The sequence below is a fragment of the Lotus japonicus genome, chromosome 5 (assembly GCF_012489685.1).
Source record: "Lotus japonicus ecotype B-129 chromosome 5, LjGifu_v1.2".
Classification (NCBI taxonomy): domain Eukaryota; kingdom Viridiplantae; phylum Streptophyta; class Magnoliopsida; order Fabales; family Fabaceae; genus Lotus; species Lotus japonicus.
In genome coordinates this window covers 11,836,475-11,861,188 of record NC_080045.1, presented here as the reverse complement: position 1 = coordinate 11,861,188, position 24,714 = coordinate 11,836,475, and the positions used below count along the sequence as shown (strand labels likewise).

The following is a 24,714-nucleotide window of genomic DNA, read 5'->3' as shown; positions in this document are numbered from 1 at the left end:
ACCTGCGCAAAATGCAGGAAAAACCGCAAGCGACATTGACAAAGAGAAAGCACTTATTTTTTTTAGTTTTTAGTATTCCTTTTTATTATAAATGTTGTAGGTTTTCCTTTGAACTCTTTGAAAAAGAGAAAGCACTTATTTTGGGGGAAAAAAGGAAAGCAATTGCATTTGGATTGTAAGAAACCAACTGCCTTTGGGGAAGAAAAAAAATAAAGCATTGCATTTGGATGGTAAGAAACCAATTGCCTATGTGACACTACTTGGTTGTTTTTTTCTTAGGTTAATGTTAGTTGTTAAAAATGTTAGTAAACTAGTTCTTCTCAGAGTTATATAGAAAAATTTATTATTTGCTCCCAACTTCCCATTACATGTCTTTAGAACAGACCTAGGAATTTCTATTGCCATGGTGGGATCTATTTTTGCAATACAACAAACTCAAATTTTTTAAAGATTTCTTTTACATCAGAAAGATAAACTAAATTACAGTCATATTGTTCCATGAACTCTTACCACTTGAGCTAACATTCGGAGATATGATGGTAAAAGACTAAGGTAAGTATTGTAATATTTATATTTATGGATTACAGTGAAAAAGTATTTTAAATCCGTAAAATATAGAGAAGTGATATTTTTTTGGTACATCGGAAAGATAAATTACACTCCTTAGGAATTGATTCCTAGATCTTCCCTCCCTAACCTATATGCCACACAGCTTTTACCACTTGAAAAACTTGAACTATCATTTAAGGAAATAGGGAAGTAATATTATATATTTTTTATGGTAATATTATATTTATTATTGATTTAATTGAATTATAAAAAATAATAATAGATACCGGACGAAGTTTTTTCTTCAGATTATATTTGTTATTGGAACGGAGGCGGTGAATTCTACTTATAAGGATCCATGGCTTTTCTTTCTACTGTGATATTATTAACTACTGTAAATACAATTTTATTCAACCGCTTTCAATTTATTTATGAGTATGGAATTGGAAAGGTTAAAAAAAAGCTTAATCCTCAAATTGGTCCCTGTCTTTGTGTCGTCGTCTGAACCAGGTCCCTGACCGGAAAAATTTGTGCTTATAGTCCTTTAAAATGCAAAACGTATGGAGCGAGTCCTCGCCGGAGCTGGAGCCTGGAGCTCCGGCGAGTGATGAAATGGCAGGATGACTGGATAAATGAAGCTGACATGGAATTAAAAAATATTACACATCATATAATTAACAAAATTAAAACATATTCTTAATTCTAACCCTAATCTAATTAACCAAATTAATTTTTCCCCCAAACTTATCCCAATTCTCCCAAATTAACCCAATTCCCAATTGCATCAAATTAAATTAGGGTTCATTGCTCATTTTCTTCCTGCTTCTTCTGTTCTTCTTCTATTGGAATGTGATTGTGAGGCGGTATCTTGATGCTGGTGATGCAGGGGAAGCTATTTCCATGTTCTCGTTTGCTGTTTGGCTGTTGAATTTTACCTTCTGTAATGCTCTTGTTGCTTGTTCCCGTGTGTGTGCAATCGAGGAGGGGATGCAGATACATGGAATTGTTGTGAAATCAGGACTGCTGGAGGATAATATTGTTTCTAGTTCTCTGTTGCGGGCCTCAACGATGAAGGGTGGGAGGAGCAGACGGAAGAAGAGGGCGTAGAGAGAGTAAGGGAATGGATGTGGCTTTCCGGATGCGACCAACTTTGAGGTAGCCGAGGATTGTTCTGATCACTGACTTGGTAGCGGCGGCGGTGGTGGGTATGGCGGCGGCGCCGTGGGGTTCTCTCGTTCTTGCCTCTTGTGATGCTGCTAATGAGCTTCCTCTCTCCACGCAGGTTCATGGGCTTGTCATAAAATTGGTTTCTGTGGCTGTGGGAATATGATACTTGGGACTAACCTTGTTGACACGATAAGGGAATCGAAAGACAAGAAGACAAGAAGAAGAAGAACGAGAGAGATGAGAGGAAGAAGAAGATCAGCATAGGAGATGGGGAGAGGAGAAGCTGTGATGAACGAACCCTAATTTCAATGGATGAAATTGGGGTAATTTGAGAGGGAATTAGGAAAAGATTGGGGGAAATTAGATTAGGTTAATTAATTTAGGGTTAGGATTAGAAATACTTAATTTATGTTGATTAGACTTTATTTTTTTATTTTTTAATATTTTTTTTAATTTCACGTCAGCTTCATTTATCCAGTCATCCTGCCATTTCATCACTCGCCGGAGCTCCAGGCTGCGGCGAGGACTCGCTCCATACGTTTTGCATTTAAGAGGACTATTTGCACAATTTTTTCCGGTCAGGGACCTGGTTTAGACGGCGACACAAAGACAGGGACTAATTTGAGGATTAAGCCTAAAAAAAAATATAAAAATTATATAGAAAGTTTAAAAAAATCCGCAGCCGGGATTCGAACCCGGAATTCCAGGGGGGGTGACTCAAGTTAAGTCTGAGTCGAATCGCAAATTAGTTTGCTACTGCGGATTATGTGTTAATTTTAATGGAAAATAATAATTATATAGAATGACATTTCCTAATTTATTGTACTCTTTTGTTCATGATTATTTGATTTTATAGATTTTTTAAAATGATTTTAATTCGCTTAAAACTTTTTTTATTTAATCTATTTACAAAATAATTACTTATATATCTACTACTTCTTATTCTTCAGTTTGCTTTTCACTATTCCTAAAAGACCTCCAATAGTGTTTTGCCACGTGTCCTTCTTTTGTTTCTTTTTGTTTTTTTTTTACCGGATCTCCCAAAACTACCCTTTCTCTCTCTTTTCCAACAGACCTCCAATAGCAACCTCTTCCAGCGTTGTCGCACGGCCACCTCCACTCTTCCAGCGCCACCACCACCTCCTCTCTTCCCATCACCACCAACCACCAAATCATCTACCACCGTATCAACCCGGTTCCTTCCCCTCAAACCCACCACCACCGCCCACCTCTTCACCGTTAGAATCGCACTGCCACCTTCACCACAACCTAATTCGAGCACCACTGCTATCGCTCCCTCTCTTTCCAGATGGCGCCACCGCCGCCGCCCTTTCGTTCCTTTTTCACGATTTCTTGCTTCATCGACTATATCGACGTCACCGATGCCACAGATTTCCCGTTTCCAGCGATTTCCGACGTCACTCGGCGCAGAACATTATTCTCCGGTGATGGCCATCACGTTACCCTGTCAACCCTTACGTGGGTAAGCTATCATAACAGTTCTTTCTGAACTGGTGCATTGCACTTTTCATACGTTTCCTCCTAATTCTGTCCTTTTTATGAATTTTTATCTGATATTGTTGATAAGATGTGCATTTTTGGGGGAGATTTGGTACTTGGTTTAGCACTTCTCATACGTTTCCTCCTAATTTTGTACTTTTTATGATTTTTTTTATCTGATATTGTTGACTACATGCAGTTTCCTGAAAGATTTGCCCTAGATTTCATCTCACTGATTTTTGGGGGATTTGGTATGGAAGCATGCTGAGTTGTCTATCTTATCCCCAACTCTTGGATTTTTACAACTTGTGTCATGTCCATCTTCAGTTGAAATTTGGTATAAATACTCTCACAATTGTTTGATTATCTCACTCATTCCACTACACTGCATGTATTTCTTAGAATGCTCCTACCACAACTACTCAATTTGGCCTGACCCCCTTGCCTTCTTCTCATCGTTAGAAAGGGTCTGATGCTTATAAGTTGATTTTTTGCAGGATGGGACAAAATGAGGATATCCATTGCTTTGTAGAGAAGGTGGTAGCTTGGTCTTGAGCAAGAGGGAGCAGAAGGTAGAGAATTTTCTATTCTTCACTGGTATGTATTTTGTTATTGTTCTAACTCACTATTTCTTATGTTTTCTTTTCTGTTTTTCGTTTCCCCGTTCACTTATTATGGTTTTTCTTCTTACTTATCTCCCATATATATGATTTTTTTTCCCTTATATATCTCTCATATATGTAAAAGTGAATTAAGATTAATATGTAAAAATCCTTTGTGTGCAGGATAGAGATGGTCAAGCAACAATAGTTGTCTTTAGATCCATTTATAAAGGAGAAGAGGTTGGTTGATGCCTATATCTAATAGTCCAATAATATCTTTAACTGATTGAATTTAGTGAATTGTTTGTTGTCACCTACCAATGATTGTTGATATTGATGAAACTAAGGTTCAAAGAGACCATCTATGGAAAGTTACCATATTTATTTTCTGATGTTTTTAATATATTTCCCTGGATTTAAGATTGCTATACCATTGATGGTTCATTTGTTAATTTAGTGTCAATAAGTTACACTTTAAATTTTATTTGGCAATTTGCTATTGAGGTTCTGATCAAATCCTTAAAAGTTATGATTTTAAAACTGAAAGCTAAAAGATGTGGCTTTATAGAATGCCTAATGATGAAGAGAATATGTGTAGGTTGCAAGATAAGCTTTTTAGCAACTATGTAAGCCTAAGTACATACTTTTTAGAGGGTTGTTAGACTTAAGGAGCAGAAGATCCAACTCAAGAATGACTGATGTAATGTAACGGTGATAAGAAATTTATGAAAGAGGTAAGTTTGTAATCCATGATTTAAAACTTTCCTCATGCTATAACAAATGATTTGTGATTCTGATTCAGGTTTCTGTGTTTATGTCTGTGTATTGCCCTTATTACTCACAATCTGTATTATAAAATGTCTTTTATGATTGAATCCGATTTCATTTTCAAGCATAGCTTCCTTTTTTATTTTATATTGCATGTTGTTAAGTGGTCCTCCCTTCACTGATTTTACTAATTATCCGTAGTTCGAGTATTTGTTTCTCCCTAATTCCTTTTGTAAATGTTCATGCGTTTTCAAAAATCATCATTTCTTAATTGTTCAAAGTTCAAACTGCTAGGTTCTCCTGCTGATTGCATCCTTCTACCAAGTAAGTCATAGAATGCCTTATATTGTTGGTTCGAGTCTAAATAGGTATGTCATGTTTTCTATATTTCAGCTACATACTTGGTAGGGCTCCCCGAATGAGAGAGAGGCCAACTGAGGATTTGGTGGCTGGTCTTAAGCAGCTTGGTCTTCGTGTAGATGTTGATTGTTCTATTGGTACAAACTGTCCAGGTATTTCACCTACTTATATTTAATGCTTTGGGGCTATATAATAAGTAAATGAAAGATTGATTTTCTCCTAAAAGTTTTTTCTTTCTTTCTTTTCTGCATAACCCTGTTTTGCTACAAGTGTTTTTCTTTTCTTCATTTAGATTTCCTGCTATCCTTCTCCTTCCAGGTTGTGCAGTGATTAAGACATTTTGTTTTCTAGACTTCTTTTCCTGGTCCGTTTGCTGAAATTTCTTATCAATTTTTGTTCTTAAATTTTTCATTTTGCTTTACTTTGATGAGAAATTGGTAGAATGCTTCCTTTAGTTTTGTTATCTTTTCCTGCTTTTTTTTAGTTGATATGTGTTGCTATTTCTTCACTTCTGATTGATGGCAAGTAAATTTGATTTGTAACCTTTCATGTTATATTGCTTCAGGGTTGTTTTTAGTCAAATTAGTAATTAATGGAGATATAACATCATTTACGTTAGCCCATGAATAATGTAAACCATGTTAAAGGTTGTGTTTTGTCCAACAAATCAGTTCCTGAATGTTAACTTCACCAGTCTAACTAGTCCTAAAGTACTTGAAACTAGGACCAGCATAACATAAAATCAGGAGGGTTATGCTTAATTTGAATTGTTTTGGAATTATTACAATTGATGATATAGTTTTGTAGTGATTGATTTGATTTTTTACTCTTTCTAATGTTCACTCTTAGGTAGTTTTGAATGTATCACCATTGTAGTTAGCTTTCTGGTGAACTAATAAGTGGAATATTTCTCTTTATGGTGATTCGCTTATTGTGTACTTCTTTTCTCTGTATATAGTCCTTTGGAACTTCTTTTCCCTCTGTCACATGGTTTAGTTATTAGGTTAATGCAGTTTTTCTTCCTCCTTTGTCCTCTTCAAAAGTACATGGAAGTGGTACTAAATGTAATGGTGAAATAAATATATACTTGGTCTACAGTGGGTAAACTAAGCTTAATACTGCAACATGTTAGCATTGTAGGATTCCAGTTCTTATGTTTAAGGTTTTCACAAAGATCAATGCCTTTATAAGTTCTAAGTAAGGTGCTCAACTTAAACTGTTGCCTTTGAAATGATAGAAAATAATATAATTGAAACACTGAAAATCTTATAATTCCAATTTTTATGTTTTAGTTTTCACTCACCAACTTAATAAAGCTTGGTTTATTGCATAATGTGGATTTGTCATTGCAGAAGCAATTGTGTAATCTGCAAGAAAGAATATTTATGCAGTGTGTTGAAGATATAGGAGTTCAAGCCGATATGTGCAATTCTGATATTAGGAGGGCAAGGACTGGTTTTCGCAGTGAAATTTTTATTCATTTAAATGTGCCAATGCTTATAAAATTATTTTAAAATATTAAAATTTTGGTTTTATTAATACATGACTTTGGACATGGCAGCGGTCGTTTCTTTCTATTAAATGAGAAATTGAAAAGAAAGACATGTACAATTGTTACATTAGGAGGGCGAGGACCGGTTCTGTGAAATTTTTATTCATTTTAATGTGCTAATGTTTAGCAACGTTATTTTAGAATATAAAAATGTTGGTACATAACTTTGGACATGGCGGTGTTCGTTTCTTTTCTATTAAAAAAGAAATTGTTTGTATACTATTGAAGATTAATTCAGTTTTAGCACATGTTTTTTCAATAGAAGGAATTGTATAATTTTTTTTAGGTGGAACTTAGAAGTATGTAGAGAAGGTGCAGTGATATCTATTTCTTATTTTAAATGCAAAATTGGTTTATTTAAAAAGAATACTTTCACAACATTAGTGAAACCAAAATTTCTCTTGATTGTTACAACTTTTATGTTTTAATGTTGTTCCTTTACCACCAAATTATTGTGTCCTACCATTTTAATAAAAGATATTTCACACATTTCATATGTTCGTATGGTTTTATACCAAGCAATTTATACAAGATGTTCCCAGAACATTGTCTTCAACGAAGTTTTCCAAAAGATTTACAACAATTAGTTTGTATGATTTTTTAATTTTTTTCTTTAAGGTTTCTACTAATTCAATCAACCAACATTTGAGCAACATATATTATATACTTTATTCGTACCTCTTTTACATGCAAGATTGTGTGGAGATTACACCCACAAGCTCCATACTAGCCGTAAAGGTGAACCAAACTTAACATCGCATGATTATCCAATTAATTAAGATGAAACATTGAGACATAAATGGAAGATAATAATAACATATAAGTATTTCTCTAATTAAAATTATATTTTTTAGTAAATATATCATTGTATTACTCAATATATGTATCTAATACGTAATGATTATATTAACAACTAATTTGGTATAAAATTACCCGTGCATCGCACGGGCAAGCGGGCTCTATCCTAGTTCTATTAAATGATGAGTTTAGAAACATCTAATGATGTCATGATTTGGTGTCATGATTTGAATGGAAGAAGTACATAATACTCAGTTCAGTGAGAACCTAAATTTGTCTCACTTGAAGAGAGTTCAATAGTTACAAGCATGAAGAAAAACCATTAAGAATTTAGGTCTAAATGGGTCTTCATTAGAGATGATTCGAAATAATTCATGACATTGTTTAAAAGCATACACTTATGAAAAACAAATAGGATCTATCGATCTGGTAGGTAGAGAAAACTGGATGGCCTTAAAACCGGTAAAGAATCAGTAAAATTGCAAACAAAAAAAACAGTAAAAACTTGTTCCATCCAATGTTTGTTTGAAAAACAAATGGTGACAAACAAGTGAGAAAGAAGATTTTAAAAGGAAAAGGTTTGACCAAAAAAAAAAGGAAAAGGATATGAGGTCACCGATTTTTTCTTTAACTGATAATTAAACAAGAAATTAAGTCACCGATTTTTGTGATAAACTGATAATTAATAATTTTATTTTTATTCAAAAAAATGTTAAATTAGTTAATGTTGACTCGAAATGAAAATCATACCTCCCATTTTCTTACCCAAACAACCACTAAGCTCTCATCACCTCCTAGCTATTAATGAAAAAATTCATCCAAGGAGCAATTTACAATGACCCTAGGAAATCTTTGAGCCCATTTGGATGTCCGCCGAAAAATATGAAAATGAAAAAATAACATATCTGGATGCATATTTTGTGAGCAAAAAGTGTCTCGAAATATGTTATTTTTTCGTTTTCATATTTTTTGCAGAGTATCCAAACGGGCTCATACATGTCTCTCATGGCGCAAACATGATATTCTCATGTTCTTGTTCTTCTATTTTCGTGTCTGGCATGGTAGCATCGGCACATTTTGCTTATTGCAGCTAACTGGGTGAAGTGATCAAAAAATTACCCTTTAACAAACACCTAAAATAAATGGAATGTACAAAACTATGGTATGGCAGCTGAATCTTCGCTTCTTGGAAAAGCATTCTCTTCGATCGTTCTACTCACATTCTGAATTTTCATCAGCTCCACAGAATTAGATTCTCTTGATTTGCTAAAAGTATCAGAAGGAATGTTAATTCCGGCGAAGCCGATCATGACAGCTATGGCTCCAAGATAATCCATAAAGGGAGGAGCATTGCCAGTCACAGTATCCACAATGGCAGCCAATGGAACCTGAATTGTAAGCCCCGCTGAAGCGACTGTGGATGATGTAAGAAGAACAGCCTTAGCCCACAAGTAGTCACTCAGCACATTATCCAGCAATCCTAAGTTAAATAGGACAAAAGAATCCTTACATTATGAAATGTACAAATCAAATGAAGTAGAATGAGGAAAGTCATCCATTAAGATATCTACCAAGAAAAGCTCCATGAGTAAAAGGGAATTGTTGAAACTTGAAACCATGATGAAATCATTAGTTTGTCATAAAGGAAGTGCAAATGGCTCTGGTTTCTCATCACTTCATTATAAATGTCAAAGGTGAAGTAAGGCATAGTTATGTGTGGGAATAGAAATAGATCAAGCTAGGGGCTTATGGTTTAGTCCACATCAGATTCAACCGCTAGGCCTATTTATTTCCATTCTAGCATCCATGAGCTTGGGAAGAGATTGAAACAGAGGGAAAAAATCTTGGTTGATTAGCATATTCTTTCAAGCCTTAAAATTGGTGCAGCTTTCTAGGTGATGAAAAAAGAAAAATTCATATTCTCTAATCTATATGGAAAGAAGTCGATAAACAAAAGTAACAAAAGGGATGGCTAACGCATACAAGTAGAAAAACCAATGTGGACAAAAAAAATTGAGTTTGGACAGAACACAGAACTATACATGTATAAATAGCCGACATCCAAAAAAGATTTAACTCCTCTGAAGTGCATGCTTTTAAAATACATGCGCATATATTATAAACTATGAAACTGTTTAAATCCACTACCTTGATTTTATCATCACTTCAAAGGAGCCAATGTTTTCTATTTTCAGAACATAACATGAAAAGTGCATGCGCTGAGAGGAAAAACAGGTAAATAGATATGTCACTCCGTGGATAAACAACAACAAATGTCACTCAGTTGCCTACATGGATCAAACAATGCCACATCTTATTTGGATCATATCTAATGACAAACCATTTAAACTTAAACTCTTGATGGTTTGACATATAATTTTTCTTAGTTTCTCTGTATTTATAATTATAGAACTACCCTCCAAGTGATCTACACTCTTTGAATAGCAAATAACAATTAGGTTTGCAGCGAAACAAAAAGAACTTGGCCATAATGTCAATTTGAAAGCACAAATAAATAAATAAATAAGTAATACTGACCTTTACCAATAATAAGACCAAGTTGCTTCCAGGTAAGTGTGAAAAAAGGTTCAATTTTGCTGAAATTGAGTATGAGGGCAACTGGAAGGAAAATTAAAACATTGAAAAGCCCCAGAAATCCAAGAAACTGAGCCATACTAGCTTCACCACTCTTTCCATCCTCATTACTTAATTTCTTACGAATAAGGGTTATATAAGCTGCATACAATCCAGCTGAAAGAAGAGCGAAAATGTCTCCAAGACGAGGATTTGATGCAATTGTTCTTAAACCAGATTGTGAATCACCAAGACTTACAATTATTGTTCCCCCCATGCAAAGAAGAACACTAAAGAGCTTTAACCAAGTAAACCTCTCCCCCAAGAATGCCAGGGAGACCAAGAAGGTAAAAAGACTTGATGTACTGCTTAAGATTGTATTTGACTGCATGTGACATAAAAAAGGAACTAGTTTAAGCTGCATAATTGAGTGAAACTGAACTCAAAAGCCAGGAAATAAAATCCAAATTTACTTACTGTGACTGTTGTATACTTCAATGAGAGGTTAAAAGTGAGCTGAGCCAAAAACCAAAAGGGGCATATCAATAGACTAACTTTGGCCAATCTGGACCGGGTCCAACGCCCTTTCTCATCCAGCTGATTATCAACATTTGCAACCACATCAATTTGATCATCAACCAATGCCCCTACTACTATGTCAGATGGCGGCAATTTAAAACTATCATTCCGTTCGAGGACCAAGGATTCACTAACTTCATTGCCTGCAACATTATCATCAAGAAGGATAGTCTGCTCTGACTCCCCTTCCATATGTGAGTTACCCTTCTTACTCCTCCAAAACCATAAACCCCCATAAGAATCCTCCAAATACCTCCCAATTTCAACGACTGGAATCAACACCACAAACAATGAATTGCAGATGTACGTAACAAGGAACGGTGACACACCGGAATCTACAACAGACTGCACCACAAAGCTAGCAGCTATCCATATTGTTGCAACAGCAAATATATACACCAAACCCAGAGTATATTTGTATGCTTTACTATCCACATCTTTTGACCCCATATCTATACATCACCAAAGTCCTTCTCAAAATTCCTTATACACTGATAGTGGAACTCCATATCTAGAATACACAGACAGCAAAACCCTTTCTAATGGAAAAACCATCAATACCCACCACAATGCAATTCTAGCCAAATATCACCTACAAAAAAAAGGCCAAAAGTTGGATCAAAGACTCATATTTAAATTAATGTAGCAATATTTGGAAGGGAAAATAAATATCACAATGCTATAAATCGAATGGGGTATGACCCAGTTGAGAACTCGAATCCAAAATCTAAATTCAGACTTGAAAACATTAACAAATCCAATGAAACATGCATAACCCAAATTGAGGGAATAAAAACAAGTCTCGAAATATGACAGCCAATTCATAAACCACCATAAGAAAACACAATGAACCTCAAGAGAGGAAGAGTGAAACAGAGAGCTTACGAGGGGAAGGGACGAAGATATCGCAAATGCAAAGTAGTGTTGTTCCTTCCTGTGCAACCAGAAAACAAAGAAAACTGATGGAGAGGCAGGCTATATTGGAGATCTGGATTCTCTACGATGACCGCCACTTTTGCCGGGAAAAGCCTCTATTTGATTTCCACGTGTTTTTCTTTGTTTAATTTAAATTTCATCTTTTATTCTGATTTAAATCTAAGTTAGATGTACTTTCAAAAAAAAAAAAATCTAAGTTAGATGTGATCATGAAAGAAGAGAAAAAATCTCAAGTTAAATATTAATGAATCCAATTTGTTGTGCAATGTAGACATTGAGATAGATAATTATCTAACTTAGGGTCTATTTGGTACGTTGTATAGTATAAGACCTGACCTAATTGTATTAGGCCTAATAGGATAAGGCCTGATAAAATTTTAATACTATACAGAGTTTGGTCATACACTGTATAATTTGGTGGCAATACTGGTGGTGTGTTAGTGGCGGTATTGGAAGGTGATGATGGTGACAGTGGTGGTGGTGGCGGCGGTAGTGGTAGTGATAGTGGTGGTGGATGGTGGTGTTGGTGGCGGCGGTGGCGATGATGGTGGAGGGTGGGAGCGGCGGCAATGGTGGTATGAAGGTATCAACGATGATGACAATTATGGAGCATGGTGGTGGCGGCGGCGACAGTGGTGGTGGTAGCGACAACGGTGGTGGTAGTGGTGGCAGTAGTGGCGGCGATGATGGTGGAGGGTGGTGATAACGATGACTAGAGCGTGATGGTGGTGGCAGCGGCGGTAGTGGTAGAGGTTGGTGGTGGTGGCGGCGACAATAGTGCCGGTAATGGTGGAGGCAGTGGTGGTGGAGGGTGGTTGTGGTGGCAGCGACAATGGTGGTGATGGTGGTGGTGGTGGTAGTGGTGGAGGGTGATTGTGATGACAGTTGATTAAATATATTGAAGTAGTTTATACATTGCACTCTTATCATGCCTTATCCGTCATCTATATGGTGGATTAAATAATCCACCATTTTGATGTATAAGAGGAAATTGATGTATAAGTTTATATAATACAATGTGAGCACCAAACAATGAATAAGCCCATAATGTATTGTATAAGCTTATACTATGATGTCTAATACCGTGTGTCAAACAAGCTCTAATATATAAAATTTTAATCTAATCTACTACTATATTAAAAATGAGGAGAAATCATAAAGGACTTCTCCTCTAACCTACTAATAATTTTTTTTAAAATTAAATCAATTAAAAAATATTAAGAACATTTCGGATATTATTAAGTTGTTGGGCTACATTTCAAAGAAAAAAAGTTGCCGGGAGATGTCTACCCACTTAACGTGGTCAAAGTTTTTTGGAGGATTGTCTCATGACCGTCAAGATACCTTGAAAAACAAAAAAACCAAAATATTATTATTATTAGGCTGTAAAGAATACTTTTAAAAAAAATTACCAATCATATATTTAAAATTCAGTTACCTTTTTCTTTTAATAATTTTGACATAAAAAATCACATATTTAGAATTCAGTAACCATATTATTTAAATCGGATATTTAAAAATTTTATAATCAGTTTGAAGAGTTTTGTTTAATTTTTTCAAAATTTAACTAATGAGATACTTATTTTGTTAAATGGGGAATCCAACATCCGAGTAGCATCAAGAGAGTCACTCTCGCAAATGACATTCAAGAAACTCAACTCCCAAGCTAAAAGAAGATCATGCTTAATGACCATCAACTAAGCCGAGAGCGCACACGACCCAGTAGAGGAACCCAGAAACCACCCAACCAAGAAGCAGAAGCATTACGAACCAGACCCCCCAAATCCAATCAATTGCTGGCGTGAGTCAAAACTATTGTTGGTGTTAAGTTTAGCAGTAGTCATTTGAGCAAGACCAAAGAAGCTTGGCTAATAAGATATTTAACAATTGATTATCTAATTTTTTTTTTAAATTTAACTACTCAGATATTCAAAATTTAGCTTTTTTTTTTACAAGAGGAAAGTTAACAAATTAAAAACCAAAAATAGCTAACAACATTCATAAATAAAGATGCATAAGCTGACGAAGGGGATCACCTCCAGATCTGCTTCTAATAAACTAGCCTGACGCGTTAAACAATCCGTTGTATTATTCTTCTCACGTTGTATATGTAAGAACCGCACCCGCAGGAACCTGGGCATAAGGATGTCAAAATTACCCACACCCGTGGATACCCGCGGATTAAAACCCGCTATGGGTAAAATTACCCATGCCCATGGGTATCCACGGATTTATTTCATGGATATTTTCACTATCCATTTATTAATGGGGCGGGTACGAATATTGATGTATCCATACCCACGGATACCCACCCGATATATAAAATACTAAAATATCTTTTATATGTATATACATAGATGTATATTAAATATCTAATGAATTTGTGTTTGAGTTATAGTTCTCTTTCAAGTAAACTTATACAATGGTAATGGTAAAAAGAAGCACTTAGACTCAAAAAAGAGTAGAAAATAAGTATTTTCCTTTACACATTGATTGACGGTAAAGTCCAATGTTAAATTTTATATTTAATATAATTTTCTTTTGAACAAATATATGTGAATTCATTTATGTTCATGGGTGTCGGGTGCCCATGGATATCCACGGATAGTTTAAAATCCGGTTAAAACTCACTAAATGGATATCCATGTGGGTATGGAGCGGGTATGAATATAAATTTTTACATGTGGAGCGGGTGGTGGGTATATACTATCCATGCCCACCCGTACCCATTGACATCCCTACCTGGGCACCATATCTATGATTTGTTGTAGCCCATAAGGTTCTGAAATCAACATTACTTAGAAGTGTAAACCTAGATACGTGGATTTGGACTTTGATGCTAAAAGTCTCATACAAACATAACCCGCCCACAATGGGCAGGGTCGCCTAAGTCTATAAAGCGCATAAATCGCCAACATGGCGTAAACAATACATGAATCGACAATATGGCATAAGAAATACATAAATGGTGTGTTACGGCCTATAAGATGAAAGAATCGTGATGACTCACCATATGTGAGATGATTCACCCGATAGGGACTCGCTCGCTAGGTGATAGGGTCACACGCCAAGCAGTGGAGTCAATCACCTAGTAATGGAATCACTAGCCCAAGAATGATCATCAGTTACGCTTCGCCTTTGCTCCTTGTAGCGTTTTTATGGATCAAGTTGCTTCTTGAGCGGGTCCCCTATTATGACGAGGGGTCTCGCCCAGCTCACAAGACACCGTGCTCTCAACATAAGAGGTAAGCGTGTCTTTAAGCAAGTCTCCTGGTCTGCATATAAACTCCATGAGTGGGCCCCCTATTATGATAAGGGGGCTCGCCCAGTCCAAGACCGAACAACAACAATTGTTTCTAAAAACTAGAGATGCACACAGACATGTTGATTTGATTAACCTGTGCTACTCGAATCTAAAAATTAAGGAAATTTTGATAAGTTCAAGTTGGACCCCGGTACCAAACCATGAACTCGAGCATATTTAACTGGTAGTGTTTTGTTGGTATTAATGTAAGGTATCTAACAATTTTGTTAGGAGAAATTAGTAACTTGCTTATCAATTAGCTCAAATAACTTGTTGTTTGATTCACTTTATTTCATGTGGCATTAATTTATGCTGCTTTTAGAAATATTTTTTCATTTTTTTATATTTTAAATTTAATATTTCAAATTTATTATATCAAATTTAATTCAATCCAAACGCTTTTGATTGGTCCGAACTTTGTTTTAATCTTGAACCGATTCAAACCAACCTACATTAACCCCTACTAAAAAGTAAAAACACAGAGATATTCAATTAAATAAGCATGTATATTATTAATCAAGAGACTGTCCTTGCAGAAAATGACTAAGATAGGGGAAAAAAAATGAAAGTTTTCTAATCCTCTTCCACATTGGTTCAGCCCATAAACTGTCCTACCATACAATTGCTCAAAACCAGCAAATTAAACCAAATATTATAATGAAATCTCTGGAATAGAATAACACAACAATTATTTATTATTATTATTATAGCAAATTAAAATTCAAAAGAAAATGTAGAGATGGAATTGAAAAGAGTGGGTTAATCAATTTATTCTGCATGAACTTCAAGCGGGTTCTCATTTTCATAGTTACCCGGAGGGTCATACTCACAAGCAATAAGCATGCCAGTACCAGCAACGTGACAATGCTGAAGCGCACACCCAACGCGCGTGGTGTCACGCCACACAAGCTGCGTGAAGTGGCCGCACATTTTCGACGCCGGAGCACACTTGAGCGTGTTGAAATCAAACGCATCCTTCTCAATGTACCAGTAGTACACCGCATCGGAGGGTGTCCAGTGAAGCTTCTTCCCCCAGAACATGTTCTCGCCGTACGTCGCGTTCGAGTGGATCAGCTTGCAATCGTCGTAGCGGTCCGTCGTCAGGTACTGCCGCGCGTAGCCGGCGAGATTATCGTCCCATGTGAGGTTCGGGAGGTTGTACTGCGTCCTCACCCAGTTGTGCGCGTGGAGGAACTCGTTTGATACCAGAGTCTGGTTGGTGGCCCAGTTCGGGTCGCTGCTCCGGTGGTAGCCGAAGAAACGTGCCGCGTTGCGGCGGTGGCGGCCGTGGCGTCCGCGGTGGTGTCCGCCGTGATGGCGGGGGAGGGCGGGGGGTGTAGGCGGCTGCTGGGCGGGGGTTGTAGGCAGTGGCTGCTGTGCGGAGACGGCGGAGATGAAGACGATGAGAGCGAGGACGGTGAAGCGGAGGATGACAGAAGAGTGCATTGTTGTGAAATTGAATTTGATTTGATTCCGATTAGCCGCTCTCGATTTCCGAGAGCAATGGCTAGAAGGGAAGAAAAGTTGGGGGTTAATTGAGGGGTTTTTTATATATTTGGTGTTGCTAAATTACGTGCATTTTTGCAATGTTGCACTTGATGTTATGCTATTTTTGTGTTGTGGGATGCAAAATAGAAAAGTGAAATGCAATGCAAGTTTGGCATAAGAGCGTGGTTTTTGGGTGTCCACACAGAGAGAGGGTCTATGAATAGTCAAAGAAAACGTTTCTGAGTTTTGGTTTGTTACGGGGAGATGCTCGCGCCACTAATAATCTCTACGGCTAGCTTTGTTTTATTTTATTTTCATTTTGAAGGCACACTAATTTGCTAGTTGGTTGACTTTAAATAAAATGATTTTTTTTATAATGTCACTCATGTGAGGAGGCAAAAGCCCCGAAAACAAACAGCTACACCAATCTAGTAGACGCAACTCATAAGATGTCATCTCTAGTAAAGCGATAAAGGGAGTAAGGGACATCTTCCCAACTAAATCTGCAACTCTGCATCTTGTGACCCAGGCCAACAAGGTGGCCAGCGCTGGCAGCGCATCTGTTCGCTTCTCGAAGGACCAGTTGGAAGGAAACTTGCCAATTTAGAGAGGCCATATCTGCAATTTTCTGGACCAAAAGTTAGCACAAGGGTGCTCCATGGGACATCTAACAGTAATCAATCATATATACACATTTTATTTTCACTCACTTGTTGATGTTATTTAATAATAATGTAATCATAATTCTAGTTTTCTGAAGAAGAAAAAAAAAAATCATATTTCTTAATTTTCTCTCTTCTCTCATCTCTCTTCATTCGGTGGAGGTGAATAAGTGTGAATAAGTCATTTTCTGATAATTTAAGTGAAAATCTGAATACACGATAAAAAACTAGATACACTACAACCAAAATCATGGATTAATTTACATATATGAAAGACCACACTGCAACCACACTGAATAATTTCCCTAAGCTTTTGTTACTTTTCTCCAACCTGTAGCAAAAGTACTAAGAGCATCACTAATGGAGATCTTAAAATAAAATATGGATATAATATGATCTCACCATTGGAGTTATTTTACATGACATGAGATCTTAGCAAAAGTTAAGATTCATGTCTTAGCTCAACAACCTTCAAAATTAAAGTGAGATCTTAAATAAAATAATATTTGTTTCTCTCTCATTCAATACCAGAATTCGATAAAATAATATGTTTTCTATCTCATGTTGAATTTTAATTATATATTTCCTATTGTGGTGAAATTTAATATTATTATATCGTTTTAGAATATTAATTAAGTTGTATTGAATTAATAATTAAATTAAATTTAATAGTAGGTGGAAATAAAAAATATAAATGTATTGGGTTGTGGGTACAATCCAAAGTAAAATAAGATTTCAATCACTGGAGTAAAATTTGCACCGAATGTCTTAAAAAAAGTTTTGAGATAAGGGAAATTACTCACTTTTCGTATGGCGTTTTGACTAGGGCACGTAGCGCCATTTTGATGGGTACGCGCCTGAGCATGAGTTATGTGCAAACGATGTTGCCCTTTACCATATTTCTTCTCAGGTCAATGCGTGCAGGTCGTCCTCTTACTCTTAGGACTTCGAGCTTTAGGTGTTTGGGGGCCTATGGGGGTTTTTTGGGTCGTCCAGGTAATTTGGGTGTTCTCCTTTGGCTTTGAGGGTTTTTGTTTCATCTTTGGTTCTTCGCTAGTTTGGTTGTTTCTTTTCATAGGCTGGGTTACTACCGACTTTGCTGGTTTTTGCGCTTGTAGAAAAGAGTTGTATATCTTTCACATTATCTTCATCAATATATATTTTACTTTTGAAAAAAATAAATCAATTAATAACAATATATTTGTGAACCACATTTTGAAAAGTCTTATGAAGTGTTGCTTTCTTATACAATCTTTGTTTACCTTACTTACTAAGAATTTAAACTTTATTCAAGGCAGCTAAAAGACTTTTTAAAAGACGCATGCCAATAGACGCAATTGATTTTCATGATTTTATAAGTAGAGGGTATTGAATTTTTTCCAAAGAAGAAGAAGAAGAGGGTATTGGCAAGTTTTCCCATTTTGAACATTCAATGGCCTTGCCGCCAAAGTGACGTGGTAGGGCAGGTGCGTAATGTGCACGTTGAGTAGACCAGACTCTTTCTTCCGCCAACCAATCACGCGACTCGTCCAGTCTCCGCTCTCCCCTATTCAAAACCAAACTTCTCATCCTTTTCTCGTCAAAGTCGTCGTTTCGAAGTGGTGCTCCATTCCCATGATGTCGCTTCCCAATTCCAGAGTTTCCGTCGCCATTTTCCTCTCTTTCATATTCTTCACCTCCTTCCCAGGTAAATAAACTGTTCTTCAATTGCGTGTTGTAGATTATGTGTTTGTGTAAATGCTTGTGTGAATCACTAACTTTGGTGTTGATTGCATTTGCACAGGGTTGATGTTATGTGCAGTTGTGTCGCTAAATTCAATTGAGGTCTTCAGAACACACGAATGGTTGAAAGCTACTTCAACTGTGTATTTCCTCTGCACAGAGGAGAACAAGACGGTGCTTCCAGATGTCAAAAGACCCCATGTCTTTTACTCTTTCAATGGGAATGAATCTTGGCAGGTTCTTACCTTATTACTCCTTTGCTCTCCCTTTTAGCTTCCCATGAACTGCTTTTATGCCTTCATTTTTGTCTATCCATCGCGAGCGAGTTCATTACAAGTAAATCAAGTGATACATGTGTTTACACACTCTAATTTAGCTTATTTAGACAATAAGGGTTTTAACTTTGCCTATATTATGTCGTAGTCAGTGCTAAGCCCGGAGAAAGGATGAATGTTGTGCTAGGCCTGCGGCGGACAACAAAAAACTGACTGTATTCAATATGAATCATAGTCGACTTCACTTAGTAGGATAAGACTTTTGTTTATGTTACTATAAGGGTTGTGACGTAATGCACTGGAAGCTTGAAACTTTGCATCCCATGCATCTTTGCCTCAAGCCCTCAAGAACTAATGTTTATGTACCATTGACTGCATAATATGTCCCCAACTAATTATGGTTCTAGTTCAAGGGCATCACTCTGAGTCTCTGACTTTGTTGGTGGCCTTGAGTTTTACAAATGGAAAATGTGGAGTCAGTCATGTAAATGCAAAGTCATTTTGATGTTGGCTACCGTTCTTAGAATAATTTTCGAACTTTGGCAACTAGAGTTTATGTATGTATATTATTTACAAGCAAGCATTTGTGTAGCTGCTATTTTTCACTATTATCTTTGATGTGCTTAGGAATAGAAACCTTGATCATTGAATTCCAAGTGTCTTTAGATTTGAGTGTTGCATATGTTACTGATTGATTGAAGCAACTACTGAGATTTCGCTTTGTGCTTCTAGCCTCTAAGCAGCTTTTCCAGTAAAAAGTGCAAGCGGTGTGGACTCTATGAGGAAGACAGCATTACTTCAGATGATGTATTTGAAGAATGGGAGTTTTGTCCTTCTGATTTTACTGGACCTGATGGTGAATATAACAGGTTCAAGGAAAAGGAATTCAATGCCACTTTTCTGTGCCAAGAGTGCTTATCGCTTGCTGGTGGTGAGTATCTTGTAACCTTTTTGCTTTGAAGATTCTTCTCTACCATAATTATGCTATTTGACCTATGAGTACATGAACTATATGAAAGAATTTTTTTACCTGTTGGATGCCATAGCAGAAGTTGTATAATTCATCAAAAGTATCTAACTTTAATGCATAAATGATTCTTTCAATCAGTAGTTGTAGTGAATGTAGTCAAAAGCGCAACTGAGCAAGTGACCTCAATTTGCTATTATATTTGAGTTGCTCGCTGTGATAACTTAAGTATATAAATTAAAAACAGCAGATGACTTGGTTAAATTGAATAGATTTCACAATTCTAGAGAAAGAAACAAATATTAAATTGAATTACTCTGTCTTTCTTCTATAGTTTGTGTGTACTATGTAAACTTTCTCCTCTATCATGAAAATCTACCCAAAAGGGTACAACTAATTTGAAAAAATGTTGTCAGCCCTCATAAGTTTGTTAACTAGGTCATTAGCTCATAGGTTTTTCTGGTTAAATATAATTTCTTCCCTATTTCTGCTGCATCATATGTTGAGTAAAATAGAAAAATGCATTCATTTGGTTGATTGCTGAATTGAAAGTGCATCCCTGTACCCCAAACATTAGAAGTGAAGGTTGTGAATGTTTAGCTAAACGAAATGAGTGCATGTTTACAGTTTTGCTTCACATGTGAATATAAACTACTTAGAACAGAATTTAACATCAACAAATCCATGAGACAAGGAGTGCTGAGATTTGACAATTCTTAAATGAGAGGTGTACTTTAGAGGGTAGAATGCAGAATTAGAAATATCGATTGAAAAAGCAATGTCTAGAATTGTGATAAAAAACCTAGACATGTATGCCAAAATATGAAGTTGTTTAAATATTGCATGTTGATCTTCCAATTAATGGTTATAACTTAGCACTTTATCCTTAAAGTGTACTCTCATTTTAGAGGAGTCAAATCTTTTCACCAATAACAAATCCAGTAGGTTGGATTTGGCTCTTCTAAAGTGAGAGAGTCACTTCGAAGGGTAAAGTAAGGCATCACAACCATTTATAGAGACTACCTACTTTTAAAAGTCAATAAAGCAACTCAGTCAATGGTTGTGATGACTTATTTTACCCTCTAATTCACTTTAGAGGAGCCGGACCTGGAGAATATTATATTTATTGAAGAAGTGCATAGGGTTCTTAGATCTCTTTCTTGAATAGTGTATACATGACTGGTCTCTTTGATATTGATTTTTTGTACTTGTCAACTTGTGTATTTACTGGGTATGTGGGTATAGGTTGGTTCCTCTTGCATTTCTCCAATCACGAGTTTATCTATGTAGACCTCTTGAATTATATTTTCTGGTATGCTTGCATCGATGCTGGTTTACATAACATGCTATTATTTATTTTGATTTTATATTCCTAAGAGTAAGTATATTCTTGTTCTGCAGTTTCTAGCTCTTCTGATGGAAAAGGAATGCATATAGCAGTTGCGGTTTTGCTTAGTGTTTTGGCCTCAATTATAGTGATTCTTGGAGTGATGGGTGCATATAAATTCTGGCTAAAGAAGATAAGGGAACAAGACCAGACTCGGCTTTTGAAGTTATTTGAAGATGGAGATTACATGGAAGATGAGCTGGGCCTTGGTAGTGCCATAATGCTATAATGATAATGATAGAAAACAAAGTATAGTGTATAGACATAGTTAACCACAAAATCAATATACTCTAAGAAAAGAAGACCTTACTGGCCACGTGTCATGCTCTCCTTTACTTAGAAAAAGTTGAAAAAGTTACTACAATTTAAAATCCCGCTCATTTTAGCTTTTCACATTTCTTTCTTTTTCAAAATTCAAAATTGTCCTAATCCCTCAAATCTTGCTACTCCTATTTCTGTATTTCCCTCCTTCTCTCTCTCTGCCTTTCTTTTCCTTGAGCTGTGGTGTGGAGTTCATCTTCCCAATTTAGTATACTCTCATTCTCATCATGTTTCACTGCTCCTCTTCTACACTCATTTGTTTGAAGTAGCTTGCTTCAACGCTTTTATTTTTACTTCCTCTGTAATCTATCTCATTCTCAAATTAGGCTTACCATTTGACAGGAAAACAAAAATCAAGCTGTTGTTGTTCTTCCTCTGTCTTCTCCATAAGAGGTAACACATCAAGGTTTGATTTTTATTTTTTTCCCTGCTATTTTTCTTTTGTTCTTCCTCTGTTGTTGTTCTTCCTCATTCTTTCGCTTTCTACTGCCACCATTCTTCTTTTTTCCTCTATTAAGTACTAACAAATATGACTTCAGAAACGGGGAAATGTAATCATTTCCCTCTTTATGATTATGATTAAATTTTTGAAAAATTTCAACAAAATGTTTGGCATGTGGTCAATGACATGATAAAGATGTTGACTTTCATAAACTATATCAATAGTAAGGAGTGTGTTAAAGAGCGTAAAAAAGAGTATGTTTGCAATTCCTCTTTCATAAATTGTTTCCATGGATATCCAATATTCCAGCACAACTGTTAGATCTTTAGCTAGATCTGCTATTTCTTTTGCGTTCTTCTTTTGTGTCTTGACTTATTGCTTTCTTTGATAACAAAGCTTTGACCTTTTTTCTGTACTATCAGATTTTGAAGACAAAGCTTTGATTTTTTTTGTTCTATTTCAGATTTGACCTATTTCAGACAAAGCTTCTTCAGTCTCACTATTTTGTGCATATGTCTGTATATTGATGTGATCCTTTCCAGATTTAACCATTTTGTGATTGAAGTGCTTATGATACATTTCAAACTATCTTTGACAAGAACGATCTTAACAACTATTTAATGTAATGCTTGAAAGATTGAGAGAATTTAATTGATTTATCTTAATTCTTAACAAAGTTAATAAACGATTTGGAGCTTATGTTGTTTTCAAAGTGGCAGATGATGGAGTTGAATATCAAATTCAAAGAGGGTTCTCTATTTCCTAACCCAGTTAAATTACTTGCTATTTCTTCACTATAATTGATCAAGTTTCATCCTATTCTTAATAGCAATTATAGTTACAGTTTGTGACCTTATTTAGTTGCAAATGGAAGTCTAAATTGTAACAATTTCTTTCACAAGTTTCTAGGTAAATATACCTACTATAGCTATGACATTTGCAACACTTTTATACAAAGCATACTGTTACTATCTAATTGCTGGCTTCAGAGCATTTGTAAATTGTCCATTTGTAAATTGTCCACTGAAAGTTTTATACAAATTTCAAACTGTTTTTATATACTTTAGTTGGGTAGTTTTGTTGTAAGAGTATTTTCAAGGATGAGAAAAATCAGCCTGGATTGCTTTCATCTATGTTGTAATTTATTACTGATATATTCTTTGACTTGCTTTCTTTGTTGGACTAGGTGGCTTTATCTCTGGTCTCAGGAATATTTATGCTTTAACACCCTTAGATGTGTCTTCACTAGAAGTTAGACTAAGCTTAACTTTTATCACTGGGCAAGACCTATTAAAGCAGTTGATTGACCACTTTGCTTTCGTAAAACAAGACCTATTATAGGCAAAGGCTACAACCTTATGTATAGCATTTAACATCTTTAAATGCTTAATTTTGTTGTTTGAGTTTTAATTTTTACATTCCATATATTGTTTTGATACAGCCCATCACTCTAAATGCAATATTCCATTTATTTAGTCAAGTCCTATCGTCTTGGTTAAAGTTGTGTATTATCTGGTTTATAGTGATTTTTCTAGGAGTTGCGCTATTTGGTATGAAACTCTCATGTAATTTTAAATTTGTATTTTTTTTTTGATAAATTTGTACAAATTGGGAAAATAAAAGCCTTTTGTACAAAGTGGGCAAAATAAAATAAAGTGAATTGAAGTAGTGACTAAACACTTTTTCTCTTAAAAAACAATCTTACTTAATGAAATCTTATTTTATATATAGATTAGATACATCATGATTAACATAAAGTTAATTTACAATAGATTTTTTTGAATTTTTTTTTCAATCATTAAATATTTCATTACAATTTAAATTATGTTTCATAACTAATATTTTTTTTTTCAAAACAAAACTAATAAATTATTTCAATAGTATGTTTTTCATTTTTCAAATAAATCATTTATTCAATCAATTGGGAAGATATATATATGCTAAATGAAACAATAAATTTTTAAAAATGATTTTTTTTTAAATATAGGATTATATATTATTATCCACAAAAAAACCCCTAAGAACAAGCTCTTAGGGGGCGAGAGACCCCAATAAAAGAGACACCCGACGAACAAAAGAAACCTCTCTAAGCCGAAAAAATCACAACCCGAACAAAAAGCAAAAAACAAAGCCCGAGAGAAACAAACGAAAATCAAGTCTCGAAATAATCCTCATACAACTTTTCCAAACCCCGAATAGCATCAATATCATTTCCCTCAAACTCTAACCCCACGTCTTTTGCCAACAAGCCACGTAATTTTAAAAATGATTTCATTGTCATTTTTTTGAAAAAAAAAAATTCAGTATCATTTAAAATATTTTGGTTAACTAAATATTATTTAAACAAATTACTTTTAAATGTTGAAATAAAGTAATAAACGATTTCATTAGTCAAGGGGAAAAATATCTATGCTAACAAAAATTATAATTTTCAAAATCCTTACATGGTAAATTTTTATATTATATCGAGATTGATATATCTTCATTCATAAAGATTTAAACTACTTAAATTTTATTATAAAATTAATGTTGAAAAATGTATATATATATAATTTCATTATAATTTAAATTATGTTGGTTAACTAATAAATTATTTAAATTAATTAATTTTCAATGTTTAAATAATTAATTTCATTAATCAACGGGGTATATATCTATGCTAAGAAAAATTATATTTTTTAGATATTTCTTACATAGTGAATTTTCATATTATATAGTGATTAGTTATATCTTCATTTCTAATTAGGAGCTAATTTACATT

The 24,714-nt window shown here is 35.2% G+C and overlaps 3 protein-coding genes and 1 long non-coding RNA gene across 10 annotated transcripts; 2 read left to right on the top strand and 2 right to left on the bottom strand.

Annotated features, from left to right (window-relative positions):
- The first annotated feature begins 2,669 nt into the window (after positions 1–2,669).
- Positions 2,670–6,671, top strand: LOC130717569 (uncharacterized). Of its 3 annotated transcripts, XR_009012344.1 has the most exons (7): positions 2,674–3,199; positions 3,416–3,553; positions 3,714–3,813; positions 4,002–4,058; positions 4,417–4,552; positions 4,980–5,098; positions 6,299–6,671. It is a non-coding gene; the product is annotated as an uncharacterized LOC130717569 (long non-coding RNA). The 3 variants fall into 3 exon arrangements; XR_009012345.1 differs by lacking the exon at positions 4,417–4,552 and having other exon boundaries at positions 2,670–3,199; positions 5,265–6,671; XR_009012343.1 differs by lacking the exon at positions 4,417–4,552 and having other exon boundaries at positions 2,712–3,199.
- A 1,651-nt stretch (positions 6,672–8,322) lies between these two features.
- Positions 8,323–15,232, bottom strand: LOC130717567 (uncharacterized). Of its 2 annotated transcripts, none has more exons than XM_057567826.1 (4): positions 14,396–15,232; positions 10,348–11,041; positions 9,835–10,255; positions 8,323–8,776 (listed from the first exon to the last, which is right to left on the bottom strand). In XM_057567826.1, exons 2-4 carry the CDS (start codon positions 10,897–10,899, stop codon positions 8,454–8,456), a joined length of 1,296 nt encoding a protein of 431 aa, XP_057423809.1. In that variant the 5' UTR covers positions 10,900–11,041; positions 14,396–15,232; the 3' UTR covers positions 8,323–8,453. The 2 variants fall into 2 exon arrangements, with proteins under 2 accessions (XP_057423809.1, XP_057423808.1); XM_057567825.1 differs by lacking the exon at positions 14,396–15,232 and adding an exon at positions 11,335–11,851.
- A 149-nt stretch (positions 15,233–15,381) lies between these two features.
- On the bottom strand, positions 15,382–16,245 carry LOC130717568 (pathogenesis-related protein 1A-like). The gene has a single exon (XM_057567827.1). It carries the CDS (start codon positions 16,133–16,135, stop codon positions 15,458–15,460), a length of 678 nt encoding a protein of 225 aa, XP_057423810.1. The 5' UTR covers positions 16,136–16,245; the 3' UTR covers positions 15,382–15,457.
- A 1,960-nt stretch (positions 16,246–18,205) lies between these two features.
- LOC130720963 (uncharacterized) lies at positions 18,206–23,436 on the top strand. Of its 4 annotated transcripts, none has more exons than XM_057571674.1 (6): positions 18,206–18,526; positions 18,623–18,798; positions 19,569–19,767; positions 21,205–21,399; positions 21,854–21,904; positions 23,140–23,436. In XM_057571674.1, the coding sequence occupies exons 1-6, from the start codon at positions 18,313–18,315 to the stop codon at positions 23,292–23,294; spliced, it is 990 nt and encodes a 329-aa protein (XP_057427657.1). In that variant the 5' UTR covers positions 18,206–18,312; the 3' UTR covers positions 23,295–23,436. The 4 variants fall into 4 exon arrangements, with proteins under 4 accessions (XP_057427657.1, XP_057427659.1, XP_057427658.1 ...); XM_057571676.1 differs by having other exon boundaries at positions 21,854–21,917; positions 23,140–23,350; XM_057571675.1 differs by lacking the exon at positions 21,854–21,904 and having other exon boundaries at positions 23,140–23,435.
- Positions 23,437–24,714: the final 1,278 nt, after the last annotated feature.